At 39.0% G+C, this 19292-nt stretch overlaps 1 protein-coding gene across 1 annotated transcript; it reads left to right on the top strand.

The window, feature by feature from the left end:
* The first annotated feature begins 743 nt into the window (after window positions 1-743).
* DET3 (vacuolar ATP synthase subunit C (VATC) / V-ATPase C subunit / vacuolar proton pump C subunit (DET3)) lies at window positions 744-19166 on the top strand. The gene is made up of 11 exons (XM_077356054.1): window positions 744-951; window positions 1608-1676; window positions 1769-1896; window positions 2021-2120; window positions 3024-3091; window positions 3301-3442; window positions 10195-10311; window positions 10619-10744; window positions 15004-15087; window positions 18215-18294; window positions 18686-19166. The coding sequence occupies exons 1-11, from the start codon at window positions 832-834 to the stop codon at window positions 18780-18782; spliced, it is 1131 nt and encodes a 376-aa protein (XP_077212169.1). The 5' UTR covers window positions 744-831; the 3' UTR covers window positions 18783-19166.
* The last annotated feature ends 126 nt before the right edge of the window (window positions 19167-19292 follow it).

Raw genomic sequence — 19292 nt, 5'->3', positions numbered from 1 at the left:
ATTGAGATTTTTAAAACCTGAAAATATGGGAGGATCTGCTACTCTCTTGCTGTCGGAAAGAAGGACGAGAAGTAAAGAAAAAAGGAGTAAAATACGATGGCCGGTCCGCTTCTTCTCTGTTTCTTAACTACAATTTTGAAGAAATCCTGGATTCTGAAATCCGCATATCCAAACGGCGAAGGAACTATAAAATGATGTATTCGGTTGCATAGAAACTCCACTTACTTGATTTTAGCGGTCATCTAGTGTCGAATGTGGAAGTCTAGACATGTAATATGGGGCCCACATATAATATACACCCCAATGCTCTAAAAATAAGTTGGTCCAATATATGTATTGCAATCATAAATTTAAATCGAGAAAACCACACTTATAAAAATAAGAAAAATGATTGTGACACAGAGGCATGGGAGACTCCTCTTCACCTAAATTTGTGTATATTTTCCTTTCAATTCCGGGTTAAAAAAAAAATTTCATTTACCTTTAGAGGACAAAATGTGAATTAGATGGGTACGGACCAATTCAGGATATTTTCGGATCGATCAATTCGGATTTTAAAAAACATTGATCCAAGGGTCTTGATTACCCATTTCCTACAGGGCACTATAAACGTGACTGGGCCCACATGACTCCAAAAGCCCAGCCCCCTTTAATATTTTTTCTAACTTAATTTCCTTAAAAGTCAGGGTTATATTAGTCATTTCACCTTGATTTTTTCACTTCCATATCCAATATTCTTTCCGTCTGTATTTTAATTTTTCGCCCCCTTCTCTGCTTTAACCCTCTTTCTTCTCTCTAACGGAAAAACCACAGCACAAAATCGAAGCTTTAATGGCGGCCGCCACGAGATATTGGGTGGCATCTCTCCCCGTTCAAACCTCTGCTTCTTCTCTATGGAGTCGTTTGCAAGATGAGATCTCAAAGAAATCCTTCGATACGCCCGTTTATAGGGTAACGAAATCAAAATTCCCATCGACTCTCTCTCTCTCTCTGTGTGTGTGTCTTTATTTGATTATTTCTATCGATGAGATCAGATATTTTTTCTAAAAAGATCAAATTTTATGAATTTTGATCCGATTTTTAGGTTCTAGTTTTTTTTTTTTTTTATATTTTTGCTAATTTTGCAGTTCAATATACCTGATCTTCGATTAGGAACCCTAGATTTGATTCTGTCTAGAAAGTTCAAATTTAATGTGTGTCTAGAAAGTTCAAATTTAATGAATTTTGGTTCGATTTTTAGGTTATAATTTTATTTTTGGCAATTTTGCAGTTCAATATGCCGGATCTTCGAGCAGGAACCCTAGATTAGCGACATTTTATGAATTTTGATTCGATTTTTAAGTTCTAGTTTTATTATTATTTTTATTTTGGGTAATTTTGCAGTTCAATATATATGAATTTTCAAAAAAAAATATACCCTATCATCGAGTAGGAACCCTGGATTAGAGATATTTTATGAATTTTGATTCGATTTTTAGGTTCTAGTTTTATTATTTTTGTTTATTTTGAGTAATTTTGCAGTTCAATATGCTTGATATTCGAGTTGGAACCCTAGTTTTACTTCGCTAGTTTTTTATTTGTTTTTTTAATTTTGGGTAATTTTGCAGTTCAATATACCTGATCTTCGAGTAGGAACCCTAGATTCGCTTCTATCCCTCAGCGACGATCTCTTAAAGGTACCTTCTTTGGAAATTGAATGTGAATTCCATAGTTTTGTCTCTTTGCCGAGATCTTTTATTATTATTTTTTCGATTCTTTGAATTTGTAGTCGAATACTTTCATCGAAGGAGTGTCACATAAGATAAGGCGTCAAGTTGAGGAATTGGAGAGGGTTTCCGGCATTGAAGGCAGCCCTTTGACGGTTGATGGCGTTCCTGTGGATTCCTATCTGACGAGGTGAATTACATTCTCTTAAATATGGCCTGGAATTCCTCATTAGGCTCTAGCTTCATGGGTTATTTTATATTTACTTTTGAATTTTTCATTATTGAATATAAATTAAATGTTTTTGCAATGGAAGATTTGTTTGGGACGAAGCAAAGTATCCGACCATGTCACCCCTTAGGGAGATCACCGACAGCATCCATGTTCAAGTGGCGAAGATTGAGGATGATTTGAAGGTAAACTAATGGCAATTTCATCTTATTTTGGAGTTCTTGCCTAGTAATGGCGTGGTTTCAGTTGTTTCTTTTCCTTATTATTGCTAAACTTTCATCAAAGTAGTTGAAGCAGAAACCAAAATATGAATTTCAAATCCGATGAGATTATACATTTAGCCATTTAGGTACACGAAATGCAATGGTATTGTAGTGCATGTTTTTGAGAACCTTACAATTTTAAGACAAGGTCTTAGAATGCTGGCTAAGGGGAGTGTGTTCGTTATCAGTAATCTGAATGAAATTATTGGAATTCCCATCAATTTACTGAAACACAGCTGTTAAACACAGTAGAGATTCAACTGCTCCACCTTAAGGACTTAAGCTTCAGCATTGGATTGCCTTTACAAAAAACTTCAGCATTGGATGCTTCAGCAATCCTCAGAAGGGTTGCATAGCACTAAAATATCCCAATGCTAGCATTATTAAAACTATGCTAAAATATTCTCACTACATTTTTAAAAAAATGCTAAAATATTCTCACTAGGGGCTTCAGGTGTTGTTTGTGACTCGCATAAAACTTAGCTCCTCAGTGTTCTTTTCGGTATGTGTGTTTGTGTGGGGTTGGGGGTGTGGTGCGGTGCGTAATTGGCCGAAGAATACCTCTCAGAACAGGGAATGAGTTTCTGCACTTCTCTTCTACAACCATAAAATACCTATCGTCCTCATCTTGAATCTCTGGCATGTTCATGGTGGGAAATGCTTTTATCCCCCTACCAAGGAATACAGGCCTATCTGACTGCCTATTATTTAATTTTGTTATCTTCCGTACATTATCCCTAAGCTGGAAAAAGAGACTGTCATTCATTTACTGCTTCTTTAGATTGATGAGTACTTTTGAATTTTACCTTATGTCTCCACTCTCAGGTTCGTGTTGCTGAATATAACAATGTTCGCAGTCAGCTTAATGCAATCAACAGAAAACAAAGTGGAAGGTTTGAATACTTGGATTTTGGCTAGGATAAGTTGTTCATTGCCACTTGGGATAAAATTCCATGATGATATCTCTTTACATGTTTTAGATATCCTTGAAAACATTTTTTCTCTGGCATATGGTATTCTTATATCAGTATGTTCTTGGGAATGTTCCATTGGATAGCTTTGTTAAGAATTGACCTGGAGCTGATTTCCTTTCTTATTTCAGCTTAGCTGTGCGCGATCTTTCTAATATAGTGAAGCCAGAAGATATTATCATGTCAGAACATTTGGTCACTCTCCTTGCTGTTGTTCTCAAGTATTCTCAGAAGGAATGGCTGTCACGTTATGAAACACTAACTAACTACGTGGTAAGATATCTATTTTATATATTTTTGAAATGGTGGTAAGATATCTATTTAGTGATTATAGCTTCAAAGTTTAAGTAAATTTCCAATAGTTCTCTGTTGGTTGAGTGCTAGCTTGTAGAACAACTGGTCCCAGGTTCCATATTTGGACTGAATTTCATCCGTTTTGGTTCTTCTCCAATTCTCAGTTGATGCAGATTGTAGGCCAAATAAGAGGCATATGTGCCCATTAGGACTTTTAGGGATTTATTTCCATATTATTTAGTTTCTAGTATTTTCTTCCCTCTCATCTCTTCCTCTTCTATTTCTCTCCCCTTTCTTCTATTTCTGTTCCCGGTCCTACATCATCAGTACCCTTTCATAAAATTGATAATACTAAAAGGTCCTTTCTTATGTCTGTTGGTGTATATCAACATCTCCAACACGTCTTTCCAACAATTTTATTTTTAAAATAAATGAAGTGCCTTTGCTACATAAGCCCTCACCCATAAATTCTATATTATCATCATTTAATTCTTACTACAACTAGACCTACTAACATTTTTCTATATTATCGGCATTTAATTCCTACTCCAACTAGACCTACTAACATTAATTCATCTTTATCGTTAAAATAATTATTTAGTGACGCTCCTCCCTATAGGATGCCCTCATAGGACGACCAAGTACCAATTGGTATGGTTGTATGTCCCCTGACTGTGAGTGTGTCCCACCTTTTAGGCAACTGACTAACCTAACAACCAAGTTTCTTTGGAAAAAAAAAATTAAAAAATGAAGACGATTTTCTTTTTCCTCTTCTTTCCTCCTCCTTCCTGCAAGCTTCGCCCCTTGCAAGACCTAGAAGTTCCTCCTTTCTGCAAGCCTTGCGAGCTTGGCCTTCTCTTTCCAAATCTATTAGGCTGATCAACCACATCGGTCTGTTTGATCCTTCCATAGGACTGTCTCTTCCAGGTGCCAGCCAACGAATCTCTTTGCTATCCATCTACCATCTTCCATAAATCTTTCTTTATTGAAGAGGGAAATAGCCATACTTTTATTTTTGTACTTGCTATTTTCAGTCAATTTATCAGTCAAGAATTTTAAGGTTTTCTTGGTGATGATTAAGGTTTTATTAAGAAATAAAAAGGCCCCTCGATCAAGATGGTCAAGGGTTAACATCCAAAAGGAAAAGCCAAATACAACACCCCTTCATGAGGAAAAAGCCCTCTTTGGACCCTAGATCTACCCAGCTGATCCGCTTTCCTGATGCCTGAATGAAAAATATGCTAGAAAGAAATAGCATGCTTGTTGAAACGTTCCAAGATCTCCTCCATCCGATCTGCAAATCTCCAAGGGAAGCCCGATCCCTCATTCAGCTAACAAATGACATTGAGCGAATCACCCTCCACCATGAGAGAGTCGGGCATATATGAATCCACAAGCCTAATCCCCTCTAAAGTGAACACACCCCAGTCTCGGTGGGATCCATCACTTCCAAAGGACCAAGAAAACCCATCTGAAGGAGCTCTCCTCAATACGCAACAAACCACCACAAGCGATAGGCTCAAGTTTCCTAAGTCATAACCATCAAAGTTTAGCTTCAAGAACCCAGGGAGGTCGACTGATCAACATGAGAGGCATTGATGATGATATCCCAAGCCAATTGATTTGAAGAATTGGAAATGCCTCTGAAATCAGGGAGGACCATTGCCCAACGGACCGTCGCTCAATGGACCATTGTAGAGAGTATATATTGTTGCATATTTTGCACCCCTCTACTAGATCCTTAAATGATCTTGCTATTCCTCTCTTTTAATATGAACCATAACATTTCTCGCCTCCAAAGAAGCCTGCGACGAACAGGCCAGGGAGTAAATGGCCAGGCTTCAAAGAAATCCGCTTTGTGATTTGGAAGCGCCCACTCCACTCCAAATAAGCTAAAAATGAAGGCCTAAATCTCCCTAACAAACCTGCAGTGAATGAAAAGGTGGTCCATAGTCTCCTTCGACCCACATCACATGCTAAATTTTTGGTATGATGACCCACTCAAGTTGCCCAGGCGATCAATCGTGAGGATCTTATTCAAGCAAGCAGTCCAAAAAAAAAGCAAAAAACCCTGTGAGGAGTAAGGATCCACCCAACTTTCCTAGTCGGAGAAGGATCAACATTTGTTAGTCCAAATACACATATCTCTCAATGGTTATATATGAAGACTAAATCTATGCGTATCATGAAATCACCTATTTTAACAATCTCGCATTCAGAAAAGTGCGGATGAAACTGGATTCTCCACACAACCTTTCGGCCGTGACTACTGAAAAACTCACCCACCGTAGGCTCTCTATCTGAATCCACTCTGAATAGGTCCCCTTCTGACTTAGTTCTACACATGGCTTCCCAGCTTACTGGATGATATTTCCTGTTCTCCTGCTTATCATTCCATAGGAAGTTCTTCTGGACCTGATCAAGTCAATCAATCATACTAGTGCTGGATGATATTTCCTATTCTCCTCCTTATCATTCCATAGGAAGTTCTTCTGGACCTGATAAAGTCAATCAATCACACTAGTCAGAGAATGGAAGAGGATTGTAAAATAAAGCGGCATTTAATAAAACATCGCTTTGATAAGGGTGATCCTCCCCTGAAAGAAAGATACCTTTTCTACCAGGAGACAACTTTTCACCCTTTCAATCATTGGTCCCACAGAGCCTTGGCTTGTCTTCCAATGTAGAGCGGTAACCTTAGACAAAACTTAGGATTGTTGACCTCTCTGCAACCCATGATTTGCACATATCCAGCTCTCTCCTTTATAAAAATGGACTTCCATCGTAGAAAATTTGAGAAAATTGATCCTCTGATTTGAAACGGCCCCATAACAGTGCTGCACTGCCTTCAAGTTCCTTACCTTAATCTCATCAGCGCAACTGAAAATAAGCTTGTCGTTTGTGTACCACAAATGAGAGATCTCAATGCCAGGGAGTTCAATTTGAAGCCCTTAATAAGTCCGCATCCAGGAGCTTAATCGGTCATTTTCTATAACGCATGCAAACAATGTGCATCACTAGCAACAAAAAGAGAGAACGAGAAAACCAAATAATTTCAAATTGAAATGTAAGCAAAAGAGCTCAATGGCAAACCCAAACCACATACATGCATACAACAATGTACATTTCAATGAAAAAGGTGAATTCCATAATATTATATATAGTTTAAAAATAAACAATACAAATTACTCTCTTCGTCAACTCATCTCTCCCTTTCCAACTTTCCTAAAATCTTGTTTACCATTTTCTCCAAAATACCAAACTTCAACACCATCACAAATGATGACAGCTCACACCTGTTGCATTTCTCCAAAGAATAGGAAGCTAAATCAGAGTATCATGGATCTCTTCCCTCTCTTACCGGACCACAAAAAACCAAAGGAAAAAGTGAAAAAAGGGACAACAGAGAAACATTAGCACGCAAACATTCCTTGCACGTTGTTTTCCCAATGCACTTGGTATCGGAGCTCACAAGAATGAGTTCAAGTTCTCTTTTTTTCTTTTTTTTGAATGGTGAGTTCAAGCTCATCCTACCCACATCCCTGATGATTCCTCTCCCCCTCAAGTGGCTTCACAAGACCCGCGTGTTGCTACAATCACAAACTCATCCAAAACTTCATTCCACATATGTATATCAGTGTGCACTAGCAGCCTCATCACAGCCATCAAGCACATCCATCTTGGCCCCAACACTGACATTCGAGAGCCTCCTTAAATCCAAAACGGTTGACAGAGACAAAGGGCATTTGTCAGTGATAAGTTAACCGATTTTTAATAGTTTTTTAAAGTTTATTATTATTATTTTTTTTGAAAAAGGGACGATAAGTTAACCACTTGCCTCAGTCCTTCCTGTCAGCTCATAAATGGGGACCCATAGGGAATAACGGGACCCGCTTTTGCGCCGTGCTATGATTGGCCATCCTTCATGGTGTTTCTCTAGCAAAATCTTATTGTTATTGCTAGATCTAGGGAGTTATTTACATATGAATAGGTGATCAAAACCGCCATCTATTTTAAAAATAGTGTATGCTAATCAAATACAACAAAGTAAACAAAATACTCAAGAATAAAGATTGAACAAAACGGTTAACAGCCCCTATTAAATTTAACAAAAGCATGAATGCCACTTTTATTGCACTTATTCTGAAGGTGAAGGGGTGGCATAAACTAAAGATTACTCTGCCCTATTAGCCTGGTTAGCAGCCTTTATAAAATTATATCCATGTTTTTTTTGACTGAAATTGTATTGCCGAGCATCATATTGTTATCTCAAAGGGCATTTATCAGTGATATGAAGCTTCTTGACGGCATCCTCATCGCCCATGAATGTCTCAACTCTTTGCATCACAACAAACAAAGGATTTTTGTGCAAGGTAGACCTCGAGAATGCTTATGACCTAGTGGACTAGGGTTTCTTAGATTATGTTCTATGGGAAATGGGTTTTGGCAACACTTGGAGACCATGGATCAAGGCTTGTATATATACTGCCTCATTTTCCTTGCTTATTAATGACAACACCCCAGCTGGTTACCTAAAGAGCAGCGGAGGAATCAGGCAAAGTGATCCGCTTTCTCCCTTCCTATTTGTTATTTTTGGGGAGGTTCTTAGCCTAATGCTATCTAAAGCGGAGTCAAAAGGTCTCTTCAGAGACTGCTTTGGTAATAATCTCCCCCTATTTCTCATCTTCAATATGCGGACGAGATGATCATTTTGCAAACAATCAAGTGTAGGATCTCAAGAATATAAGAGCCATCTTGAGGTGGTTTGAAGCTATTTCAGGGCTGAAGATTAATCTATCGCAAAGCTCCCTTATTGGCATCGACATCGATAACTCTATAGCGGCTTTCATGGTTGAAATTTTTGGCTGCAAGATGGATAGTGGATACTCCCCCAATCATCTACCTCGGCCTTCCTTTGACCATCAAGACTCCTCTTTTGGCCTTATGGTTCGTGGTAGGTGACACATTGGAAAAGAAACTGGCACAACATGGAAGAAAGATTACTTGTCTTTTCGAGGTCGTATCGCTCCAATCAAAGCTGCCTTGGCCAACCTTCCAATGTATTACATGTCTCTTTTCAAGATCCCTTCTATCATCGCGAAGAAAATGGAAAGAATTCATCGGAATTTCCTATGGGGATAGAAAGGAAGGCCTAAAGAAACAGAATTACTTGATAAATTGGGTTGAGGTGAGTAGGCCTAAAAGATGTGGGGGTCTGGGTATTGGCAACATCCCCAACAGAAACTGGTCTCTCCTTGGAAAATGGCTTTGGAGATACAACAAGGAGAAGAATGATTTGTGGCAAAAAATGATTCATGCGAAGTGTAGTAATCATTTGTCCCCTTGGAGTATCAAAAGTGTTCTTAAAGGCAAAGGAGCAACTGCGCGGTAATAGATTAGCTCGATCCCAGAGGAATTTCTCAAAAGAGTCAGTCTTTCCATTGGAAAAAGGTAATACTATTAATTTAATTTCTTGGAAGATAGATGCCTTGTGTCGAATATGCATCCATTTATCGAATTTTCAGGAATAAATTCTGCAAAGTTTTCGAAATGATAAAATGTGTTAACAACAAGGTGGAATGGTGGGTTGAGTGTCTAATTCAGTTTGTTGAGGCTTTGTTCTCCAACTCTGAGGTCAGAGGTTCGATCCAGCTTACCTACTAAAAAAGGTGGAATGGAATTGGAATTTCTGTTGATTCTTCAAAGATTAGGAGGACCTGCAATTCCTTGAGCTTGTTACCAGGTTGGATTTGATTTACTTCTCGGAAATCCAACCTGAAAAATGTTGTTGAATTTGGGAATTTAATGGATATTTTGTACAAGGTCTTTCTGCATATATCTTCGTTCTAAAGACCTTTCTCCTTGCACCAAAAGATTGCCTTAGAAAGTTGCGCTGACTCCAAGAGTGGGTGTTTTTATCAGGATGTTGATGTCCGACAGCATCAACACCATCGGCGTACTAAAAAAGATGTTCATAGTGCCTGATAGATGCAATGGTTACCGTGATCAAGAATTCAAGATCATCTGTAATTCAAACAATTATGAACGATTCTTAGTTTTTGACATTTTCGGATTTGAATATTTCAAGTTTCTGTGGACACAATCACCAACTAACTGATGCATGTAGGACTGTAATCTGAAATTTCATTACTATCTGCTGAGTTTTAACTTAGGAATTCAGCACCTTGCTGGATTTTCTGTTCTGAAAATCCCAGTCAGCCTATATGAATTTCAGAACCTTGAAATTTCAGTTCTCTGACATTTTTAGCCATGTAGTCCTTTGCCACTTCTCACTATTTCTATATGCATGTAGCTTCTAAAAGTAAAGGGTGCCTCAGCAATCTGAGGAACAGTAAAATTATAGCAATTTAACTTCCATAATTAAGTATTAAACCATAATCAATTATAAAAGTGAAAAGAACATTAATTTTCAAAAAAAAAAAAAGAACATTGATTTATTGATTCATGTGTTGCACAGTAAAAGGCTGAAAGCTGTATATTTTGGGTATTCCTTATTCCACGGTTTATGTATTTGATTTGATTTTCAAATTAATTGATGGTAAATGGTTTACTTGATCTTTCCTCCATGCTTTCTACTTGTTTTTTGATAGGTAAGCTGGGATCGAATCCCCGTCTATGCTTTCTACTTTAGTAAATGATTTCTTTCTTCTTTCTTGTTTATTTTCTTTCTCACTAATCGCCAATTATTAATTCAAGCTAAACTCTTGTAGGTTCCCAGGTCCTCCAAGAAGTTGTATGAGGACAATGAATATGCTCTTTACACTGTAACACTATTTCATAAAGTTGCTGACAACTTCAAAATAAGTGCACGTGAAAAGGGCTTTCAGGTGAGCGACTGAGTCGTTTCTTAATACCTCATTTTGAATACAGAGGATGTTACCTAAAAATTTTACCTCATGGTTCATCATATAGGAACTCATGCTGTTTAAAATTCCTTCCTGTTATCCCCCAAGTGAAATGCCGTGAGAGCAGGGATACCATGGAGTTGTTTCCTCTTTTTTTTTTTTGGATGGTACAATGGAGTTTAGTTATTTTAGCCTTTTTTCGGGTAGTTGATTTTGGAAGAATGCATCGGGTTGCCTTTTAGCAAATCTATTTCCAGCTGGCATTAATGTGATGCTTTTTGTGATTCAGATTCGTGACTTTGAGTATAGTCCAGAAGCACAAGAGAGTAGAAAAAGAGAGTTGGAAAGATTGATGCAAGATCAGGAGAGCATGAGAAGCTCTCTTTTGCAGTGGTGCTATTTCAGTTATGGAGAGGTACATTTTGTGTTTCTACTTTCTAGCTATTCCTGGGGAATATAATTATTTGATGCAGTATTTAGAAAATTGATATCGTTAGTTTATGATATCCCTGTGCAGACAGGTGCAGGTTTGAACAAACCTTAACTACTGTAGAGAAGAAGTTGGTTTTTCAATAGATATGAGCACCTCTGATGATTTCTGAGTTATTTACTTATTTGAAATCCTTCAGTGAAAAAACTGCAAACACTGACTGGTCATTGATGAAGTGGAAAAGGAATTTTAATTTTGTTCTGATTTATGAAGCTAGATACACTAAGTCAAGAAAAGATTGGGTTGATTTAAACTTATCAATCTATTTCTTTTGAAGTTTAGTAACTGCAATTAGTGTCTAGAGCATGTAGTTTAGCCATTGTTCAAGTACGAGACACTCTTTACTTGGAACTTGGCTTAGTAAATTGTTATAGTTGATACCTGATAATTGGGTTTCTGAAAAATAGTTGAACGGCTCAGCTAGAATAACAATCACATGTTTCAAAAATTCAAACCTAAAGCAAAACCAAGCACATAACTCAATGGAAGACAAGGAGAGTAAAGTATGATGCTGTCTGAAAGATTAAAAACAACAGAGAAAACGCAAAACTACTTGTATAAATTTTAATTTTCGAAGATTCTTCGTAGAGAACGTCTTACATCATGCAAATAAACTATTTTCTCCCTCAAAACATTTCCTCCATCGGCTAAACATCCTAGACCTTTTCTGCTCATGTTTCAACTTTAAAGCACTTCTAAAACAGTCATAACTCATAAGTTAGAATTCTTTCAAAAATAATAATAATAAATAAATAGAAACTTTTCAAATAAAATAAACCCAAATCTCCTCTAAGAGTATTACTTTATATCCTAGAGTGTTTCTATTTATAAGCCAACTATAGTTCAACCTTTCTACTCCAGCTTTTTTTTTGAATGGCTTCTACTCCAACTTAAACCTCCCCAGGTTTTAGGGTTCTTGGATAGGTATTTGGGACTGTTGGGTGATTGATGGAATAAATAGACTTTGGGTTATGGCTGTAGGTAAGGAATTCAAGAACTGGAGCGGTTGTTTAGGACTGAGAAAAAGGGAATTCTGGACTATTTCTTTATCTAAGGTCAGATCATGAGCAGTTTCAATAAAGGGATGATAAATAGATTGGGAAAGGATGATGGAAGCAGACCAGGGGGTTGGCAGGTTTGCAGGGTGGAGGACTGGTTTTCTTGCACAAGAAACACAGATAAAAAGCTAGAAGATTGAATAAGGGAAACAATTATGAGAGAGAGAGAGAGAGAGAGAGAGAGAGAGAGAGAGAGAGAGAGAGAGAGAGAGGGAGAGAGAGAGAGAGAGAGCATACTTGGAATTACTCTAGGCCTTCCTAGGAGTCACACCTAGGGTAGGATATCACACTCTAGAAGACTAAGGCTGTAGTGGTTGAATAAATCTTCAAATTCTGTCTCAAATGCTCACGGGCCTTACATATTTATAGACTAGGCAAGCGCTACATGCATACCAAAACCAAGAACCATAAGTATAATAGCAGTATACTATACCAATGTGTTAGATAATTATATTTATACGAATTGCATGTGATATATGGTGTATGTATTATTTATAATTGTTTATATGAATTACGTGTTAAATGTGGCATGTACCAAGGTTTGCCAGAGCGGGAATCGAAAGCGGGAATTTTATATGAATTACGTGTTAAATGTGGTATGTACCAAGGTTGCCAGAGCGGGAATCGAAAGCGGGAATCGAAGGCTCCCGGGATGGTCGGAAGCGGGAATCGTGAAGTCACCGGAGAGTAATTGGGGAGTCATCGGGGAGTCGTCGGGGAATCTCCGGGAATCACTAGGGAGTTGGGAATTGCTAGGGAATCTCCGAAGAATCGCTGGGAAATTACGTTTCACATAACATTAAACCGTGGTTCCCAAAAGTGGGAATCAGATTTCCGGCGAATCCGAACCGGGATTCCCAGTTTTTGGGGATTCGAGAAGAAGGCCGTTTCGGATTCGAGAACCCGGGAATCGAGGTTCCCTACTCCCAAGGAAGAATCCTGCTTCGCTGGTATGTACTGAGTTACTAGACATACGCGTCAACTCATGCCACTCGGCGTTCGATTTTAAACCATTGTGGGTAGTTTTTTTTGTTTTTATGATGGTGTTTGGTGTATTTGTTCCTATTCTAGCACTTCCCGAAGTTTCATCTTAAATGTCTATCATTTGCACATGTTTCCATACATTTCCATGATTTTACATGATTTCCACTGAAATTTTCATCCAAAATTGACAGTTTTCATTTTTGTCACAACCAAAACACATACCAAACCAGAAACCTGAACCCTTGACATAGACAAGGAGGGCTAGGCTGAACTTGGTCAAACATAAACTTACCTAAGACTTGGACTCTTAGTTACCCATCACATGGACTCTTTTATTGACCAAACATAAAAGAACAAACTTCCTATTTGAACCTAGTCAAAAGACAGAAACCCCAAGAAAATGGACTCTTCCCTATTATGTTGAAGGTAGGGGCCATAATGGAGAGTGGAGACAAAGGTCATCCAACTAACCAAAAGTAGGGCTAGTGTCGGGACAAGGGCTCGGTCAAGATCCTGGGAGCTCGATCTCCACAGAGGGACATAGGTGTCTTAGCTGAGCTGGTCGTCGCAACAGTCTGGTTGATAATATTGAAGAAGCTTGGGATGTGGTTCGCAACCGGAATAAAAAAATGTTCGAGAAGGTAGTGCAGGAGAGACAAAGAAGTTGGGTGACAGGGCTTGTAGCCGGTGTGCGTTCTGCAATTTCAAATGAAGAATTTCTTGTCGGCATTGTGGAAAGGTCTGGAGTGATGAAGATAGGGAGTTGCGCATTTGTTACTCGGTGACAGAATGGAGAGGTAGGAGGAACCTTGAGGCAACGAGTTCTGCAAGGGTGCTTCAGAGAACTTGGCAAGGGATATTGAGGCAAGACAGATACTGGTTTGACCATTTTGTGTGTGTGTGTGTGTGGTGTCGTTTGGTGGTGGTCGGGGTTGGGGTTGCAGTTGGGGGGGGGGGGGGGGGGGTGGCTGTTTATATAGGGATGCTATCTCTGGCAGGTGCAGGAGACCCGCGGAGGGTGGTGCTTCCGACACGGAGCGGGGAGACTGACTTGGTACTGTGAGCTCCTGGAATCTGTGTTGGCGGTGACTGGTCTATAGAGTTTGCTCTCACATTCTGGGTGTTCATAGCCGGGTGCTTTTGGTGAGGGTTAGACAGATCGAGGTCTCGATCCTTTCCTAGGATTTGGTAAACGTGGATGAGCTTGCTCTGGAGCTCTTTCACAATCCAAGGTCCCCGTTCTCCAAATTTCATAGATGGAAGTGAAAGGAAATTTTATGAAGTTATATTTGTTGGTAAGATAGTTTCTAGGTGGATTTTGTCTCCCAATTACATGTACCAAAGCTCAATTTTGGTGGTAGCAGGCTTCGTTTGGTTGCCTCCCCTCTGAGGAAAGGAAAGTGGAACGACCAAATTGAGTAGTCGTGATGAAAAATATCTGTCATTTCCCACTTTCCTTGCCACTGTGGGGAGGCATCCAAACAGAGCCTAATTGCGATCCATGTATTGTTGGAATTGGGCGTCTTAAAAATGAAGCAGGGGAGGTTGTGAAAGCTTTCTTATGGCTTATTGGTTGTATGGGCTAATGAGATGGAGGTTGGGCTCTTTTAGGGGTCTTGACATCTTTAAGGGGAAGCTTTCTAAGGAATTATGGGTTGAATGCGATTATTCTAATAATATTGCACGGGTGTCAAAGCTTCAGCCGGATCCATGGAGATTGGCCTGTATTACTGTACAAATCCACTATCTGAATGGAAAGTTGTTCCATTTCTGTACTGAAATCCCTTGCAGTGCCGTGGCAACTGGCAAATCAGAGACAATATTGGGAACATGACTCCACTTGGCTACTTGCTTGTTTTTTCTTTCTTATTCTGTTTTTAGTGTTATGTTGGGGCTCTCTCAGCCCCCATTGGGTCAGTTCTCTACGGGGACAGCCCTATTCTCTTTTTTTGTCCCTCTTTTTCTCGATAGATTTCTTTAATACTTCTCATCATACTGTGACTTTCAGAAACCAGATCTCTACATGAAGCATTTTTTTTTCTTCTTTCTTTTTTGGCATTTTCCTGGAGTGTAATTTTATGGTTCTGTTGGATAGGTAATCACATCTCAGTATTTTTCTTTCTGAATGCATTTGACCTGCAGGTTTTCAGCTCTTGGATGCACTTTTGTGCTGTACGTGTATTCACAGAGAGCATTCTGAGATATGGCTTGCCACCATCATTCTTGGTAATCAAACATCTCATATGAGCTACTTTCCCTTATGTTTATATCTGATTTTAACCTGTGTGGCATTGGCAAAGTTTTCTGAAATTGTATGTTACAGCACACACGACGTAACTATTATGTATAAGCAAACCTCTTTGCTTTGTTATCTCTCTTTCTGAGAGAGAGAGAGAGAGAGAGAGAGAGAGAGAGAGAGAGTTCCTACACCCAAGTGTAGATAAGTTATCTACACCCTAGGCTTAAAATACAGTGGGGGCCACATTGTTTGGGTGATCCAAATCATTCATTTGATGGGTCCTCACATAGATAGGGTGTGCCCAAAAAATCAGCTCCATAGGATCATCCCAACCCTACGATTTGTGGAGGTGAAAATGGACGTGTGTAAACCTTCACAAATCTGTTCAGTTTTTGCCTTCATAGTTCGAAGGGTTAGGATAATCCTATGGAGCTGATTTTTTGGGCACACCCTATCTATGTGAGGGCCCATCAAATGAATGCTTTGGATCACCCAAACAATGGGCTTAGTGTCTTGCTCGGTCGAGCAGATAATGTTATCTGCCCGGCTGGCCAGAAACTGGGCTTAGTGTTCCTGCATTCATTTGATGGGCCCTCACACAAATAGGGTGTGCCCCAAAAATCAGCTCAATAGGATCATTCTAACCCTTCGAACTGTGGAGGTAAAAAATGGACAGATTTGTAGAGTTTTATACCCGTCCATTTTAACCTCCACAAATCGAAGGGTTGGGATGATCCTATGGATCTGATTTTTTGGGCACACCCTATCTATGTGAGGGCCCATCAAATGAATGGCTTGCAACAACCTAGCAATGCGGGCCCCCACGTTTTTGGCCGACTTAGCAGATAAGTTATCTCTCTCTCTCTCTAATATATATATATATATATATATATATATATATATATATATATATATATATATATAGAGGAAAGTGTTGGTGAGCTTAAGCTCACCAAACTTATGGTGAGCTTAAGCGCCCAATCACATTGGGGCCTACTTTGTTAGGATGATCCAAAGCATTCATTTATATAGGGAAAACTGTTCGTGAGCTTGAGCTCATATAAGCTTATCTGCGCTCGAGTGCGAAAAAATGGTGGGCCCACATTTTTGGAGTGATCCAAAGCATTCATCTCGGAGGCCCTTACCTGGATAGGGTGTTCACAAAGAATCAGATCCATAGCATCATCCTAATCCATCCAAAAGTGGAGGGAAAAAATGGGCAGATTTGTGGACAAATCGTGTCTGTCAACCAACCCCCCCCCCCCAATCCACCCACACACACACTCACACACTCTTGGATGGGTTAGGATGATCCTATGGATCTGATTTTTTGTACACACCCCCCATTTAAGGAAGGGCTTTCCAAATGAATGCTTTGGATCACCCCAAAAAAGTGGGCCCACATGTTTTTTTTTGCACTCGAGAGCAAGAACACTTTTGTGTGTCCGTGTTTATATATATATATATATATATATATATATAGGAAAATGATTGTGAGCTTGAAGCTCATATAGCTTATATGAGCTTGAGGGCCCAAACACATGTGGGCCCACATTGTTAGGATGATCCAAACCATTCATTTGAAAGGCCCTTACATAGATAGGGTGTGTACAAAAAATCAGCTCCATAGGATCATCCTAACTCATCCAAAAGTGGAGGGCAAAATGGACAGACACTGTTAGCCACAAATCTGCCCATTTTTGCCCTCCGCTTTTGGAGGGGTTAGGATGATCCAATGGAGCTGATTTTTGGTACACACTCTATCTATGATGGGGCCTTGCAAATGAATGGTTTGGATCACCAAAAAAAATGTGGGTCCCATGTGTTTGGGCCCTCAAGCTCGTATAAGCTATATGAGCTTCAAGCTCACAATCATTTTCCTCATATATATATATATATATATATATATATATATAGAGAGAGAGAGAGAGAGAGAGAGAGAGAGAGAGAGAGAGAGAGAGAGAGAGAGAGAAAACGGTTCCTACACATGTGTAGAGAGTTCTCTACACACTAGCTTAAAATACAGTGGGGGCCCACATTGTTTGGGTGATCCAACCCATCCATTTTAAAGGCCCTCACATAGATAGGGTGTTTACAAAAAATCAGATCCATAGGATCATCCCAACCCTACGATTTGTGGAGGTAAAATGGATGTCTTTAAACCTTCACAAATTAGTCAATTTTTTGTCTACACAGTTCGAATGGTTAGGATGATCCTATGGATCTGATTTTTTGTGGACACCCTATCTATGTGAGGGCCTTAAAAATGAATGGTTTGGATCACCCAAATAATGTGGCCCCCACTGTATTTTAAGCTAGTGTGACACACTTGTGTAGGTAAGTTACCTACACACTAGCTTAAAATACAGTGGGGGCCCACATTGTTGGGTGATCCAAACAATTCATTTGAATGGTCCTCACATAGATAGGGTGTCCACAAAAAATCAGATCCATAGGATCATCCCAACCCTACGATTTGTGGAGGTAAAATGGACGTGTATAAACCTTCACAAATTAGTCCATTTTTTGCCTCCATAGTTTGAATGGTTAGGATGATCCTATGGATCTGATTTTTTGTGGACACCCTATCTATGTGAGGATCATTCAAATGAATGGTTTGGATCACCCAAACAATGTGGGCCCCCACTGTATTTTAAGCTAGTGTGTAGGTAACTTACCTACACAAGTGTGTAGGTAACTTACCTACACAAGTGTGTAGGAAATGTTCTCTCTCTCTCTCTCTCTCTCTCTCTCTCTCTATATATATATATATATATATATATATATATATATATATATATATATATATATATAGGGATTGCTAGGGACTATCACAGAAGGCATTTTGAGCATGGGCTGTTGCATGTGAAACAGCCACCTCAGATGAATTAAATGAGTAAGACAAAATCTGAGCCTGTGTGTGTAAAGGAAATGATAGCTACACTCCCTTGTTTTGATTATGGCACTCCATTCCTTTATTTTTTTTAATGAGCATTAAAATGCTGTTACAATTTCCAACATGCTCTCAAGCCTCTACAACCAATCTGTCTTACACTTCAGGTCTTCATCTATATTATATAGATTTTGACTACAATGGTTGGGGATTGATTACAGGCGGCAGTATTGGCTCCATCTGTAAAAAGTGAGAAGAAAGTACGTTCCATCTTGGAAGGGCTTTGTGGCAATGGAGAGAGGTAAGTTACTTTGTAACTTCCCATACCTTCTGTAGTTACATGTATACTGATCAACTCCAGGTATACATAAGGCCATGTTTGTTTTGGATTTTGAGAACCGATTGTGAGTCCAAAACTGATTATTGGACCCAAATTTAAGTTAATTTTGAGTCCAACAGTCAGTTCTCAAAATCCAAAACAAACAGCCTTAGGCCCTTTTCGTTTCAGATTGTAATTTTGGGCCAATAATCTGTTGGGGCCCTCACCATCGGTTATCACAATCTAAAACGAACAGCGCCTTAATGTATGTAATATTTGAGTAATTTTCATTACACAGCATGATCTAATGGTTGATTTCTAGAATCTAGAATGATTGTTAATGTTGTGCTGATCAAATGCATGTGTTCTGTAGTACCTACTGGAAATCAGAAGATGAAGTGGGGATGGTTGGTCTGGCAGGCGAAGCCGAGACTTACCCGTATGTTTCTTTCACAATCAACTTCATTTGATCTAAATTGAGTTGCAGTTTTCTCCTTCCATTTGATTCAAAAGTTGGAGGAATTACTCTTTAAGCCTACAATAACAGCCAAACGGGATCCAAAAATGTGAGCAGACTACTGTATATTAGTGGAGTTTATTCTTTTGTTGTTTATCGATATATATCTTGCAGGATATGTCATTCTAGTGTTGAATGCTAATTAAGAATGTCAGACAAATGGAATTTGTATTCTGGATTCACATTATTAGTGTTAACAAAAACAGATTTGAGGGCTAGCAGATGAATGGTTTGGATAATTGAATAGATCTATTTTCAAGCAGTTTTGTAATCAGTTCAGTTTTGGGCAAGCCATGGTTAAGGGAGAAGTGTAGAGAATATTTTATCCCCATTTTTAGCCACCCATGTGTTGACACTTCACCTTGGACACTAAATCCCTAAAATATCAACCCCAACTATAAATAGACTTTTTATACCTTGAAAATTTGGCGGAACCTTGCTTGAGTTTTAACTTGGAAATTCT

Source organism: Tasmannia lanceolata, unplaced genomic scaffold, assembly GCF_043159265.1.
Source record: "Tasmannia lanceolata isolate RefF3 unplaced genomic scaffold, GAP_Taslan_0.1 ptg000015l, whole genome shotgun sequence".
Lineage (NCBI taxonomy): Eukaryota > Viridiplantae > Streptophyta > Magnoliopsida > Canellales > Winteraceae > Tasmannia > Tasmannia lanceolata.
Note: the sequence above shows the minus strand (reverse complement) of the source record. Positions and strands in the feature narration are given on the sequence as shown.

Coding starts and splice junctions, on each gene's coding strand:
- DET3 (XM_077356054.1), top strand. CDS start 832: ATGGCGGCCGCCACGAGATATTGGGTGGCATCTCTCCCCGTTCAAACC. Junction 952..1,607: donor TCGATACGCCCGTTTATAGG/GTAACGAAATCA, acceptor GTAATTTTGCAG/TTCAATATACCTGATCTTCG. Junction 1,897..2,020: donor GTGGATTCCTATCTGACGAG/GTGAATTACATT, acceptor TTGCAATGGAAG/ATTTGTTTGGGACGAAGCAA.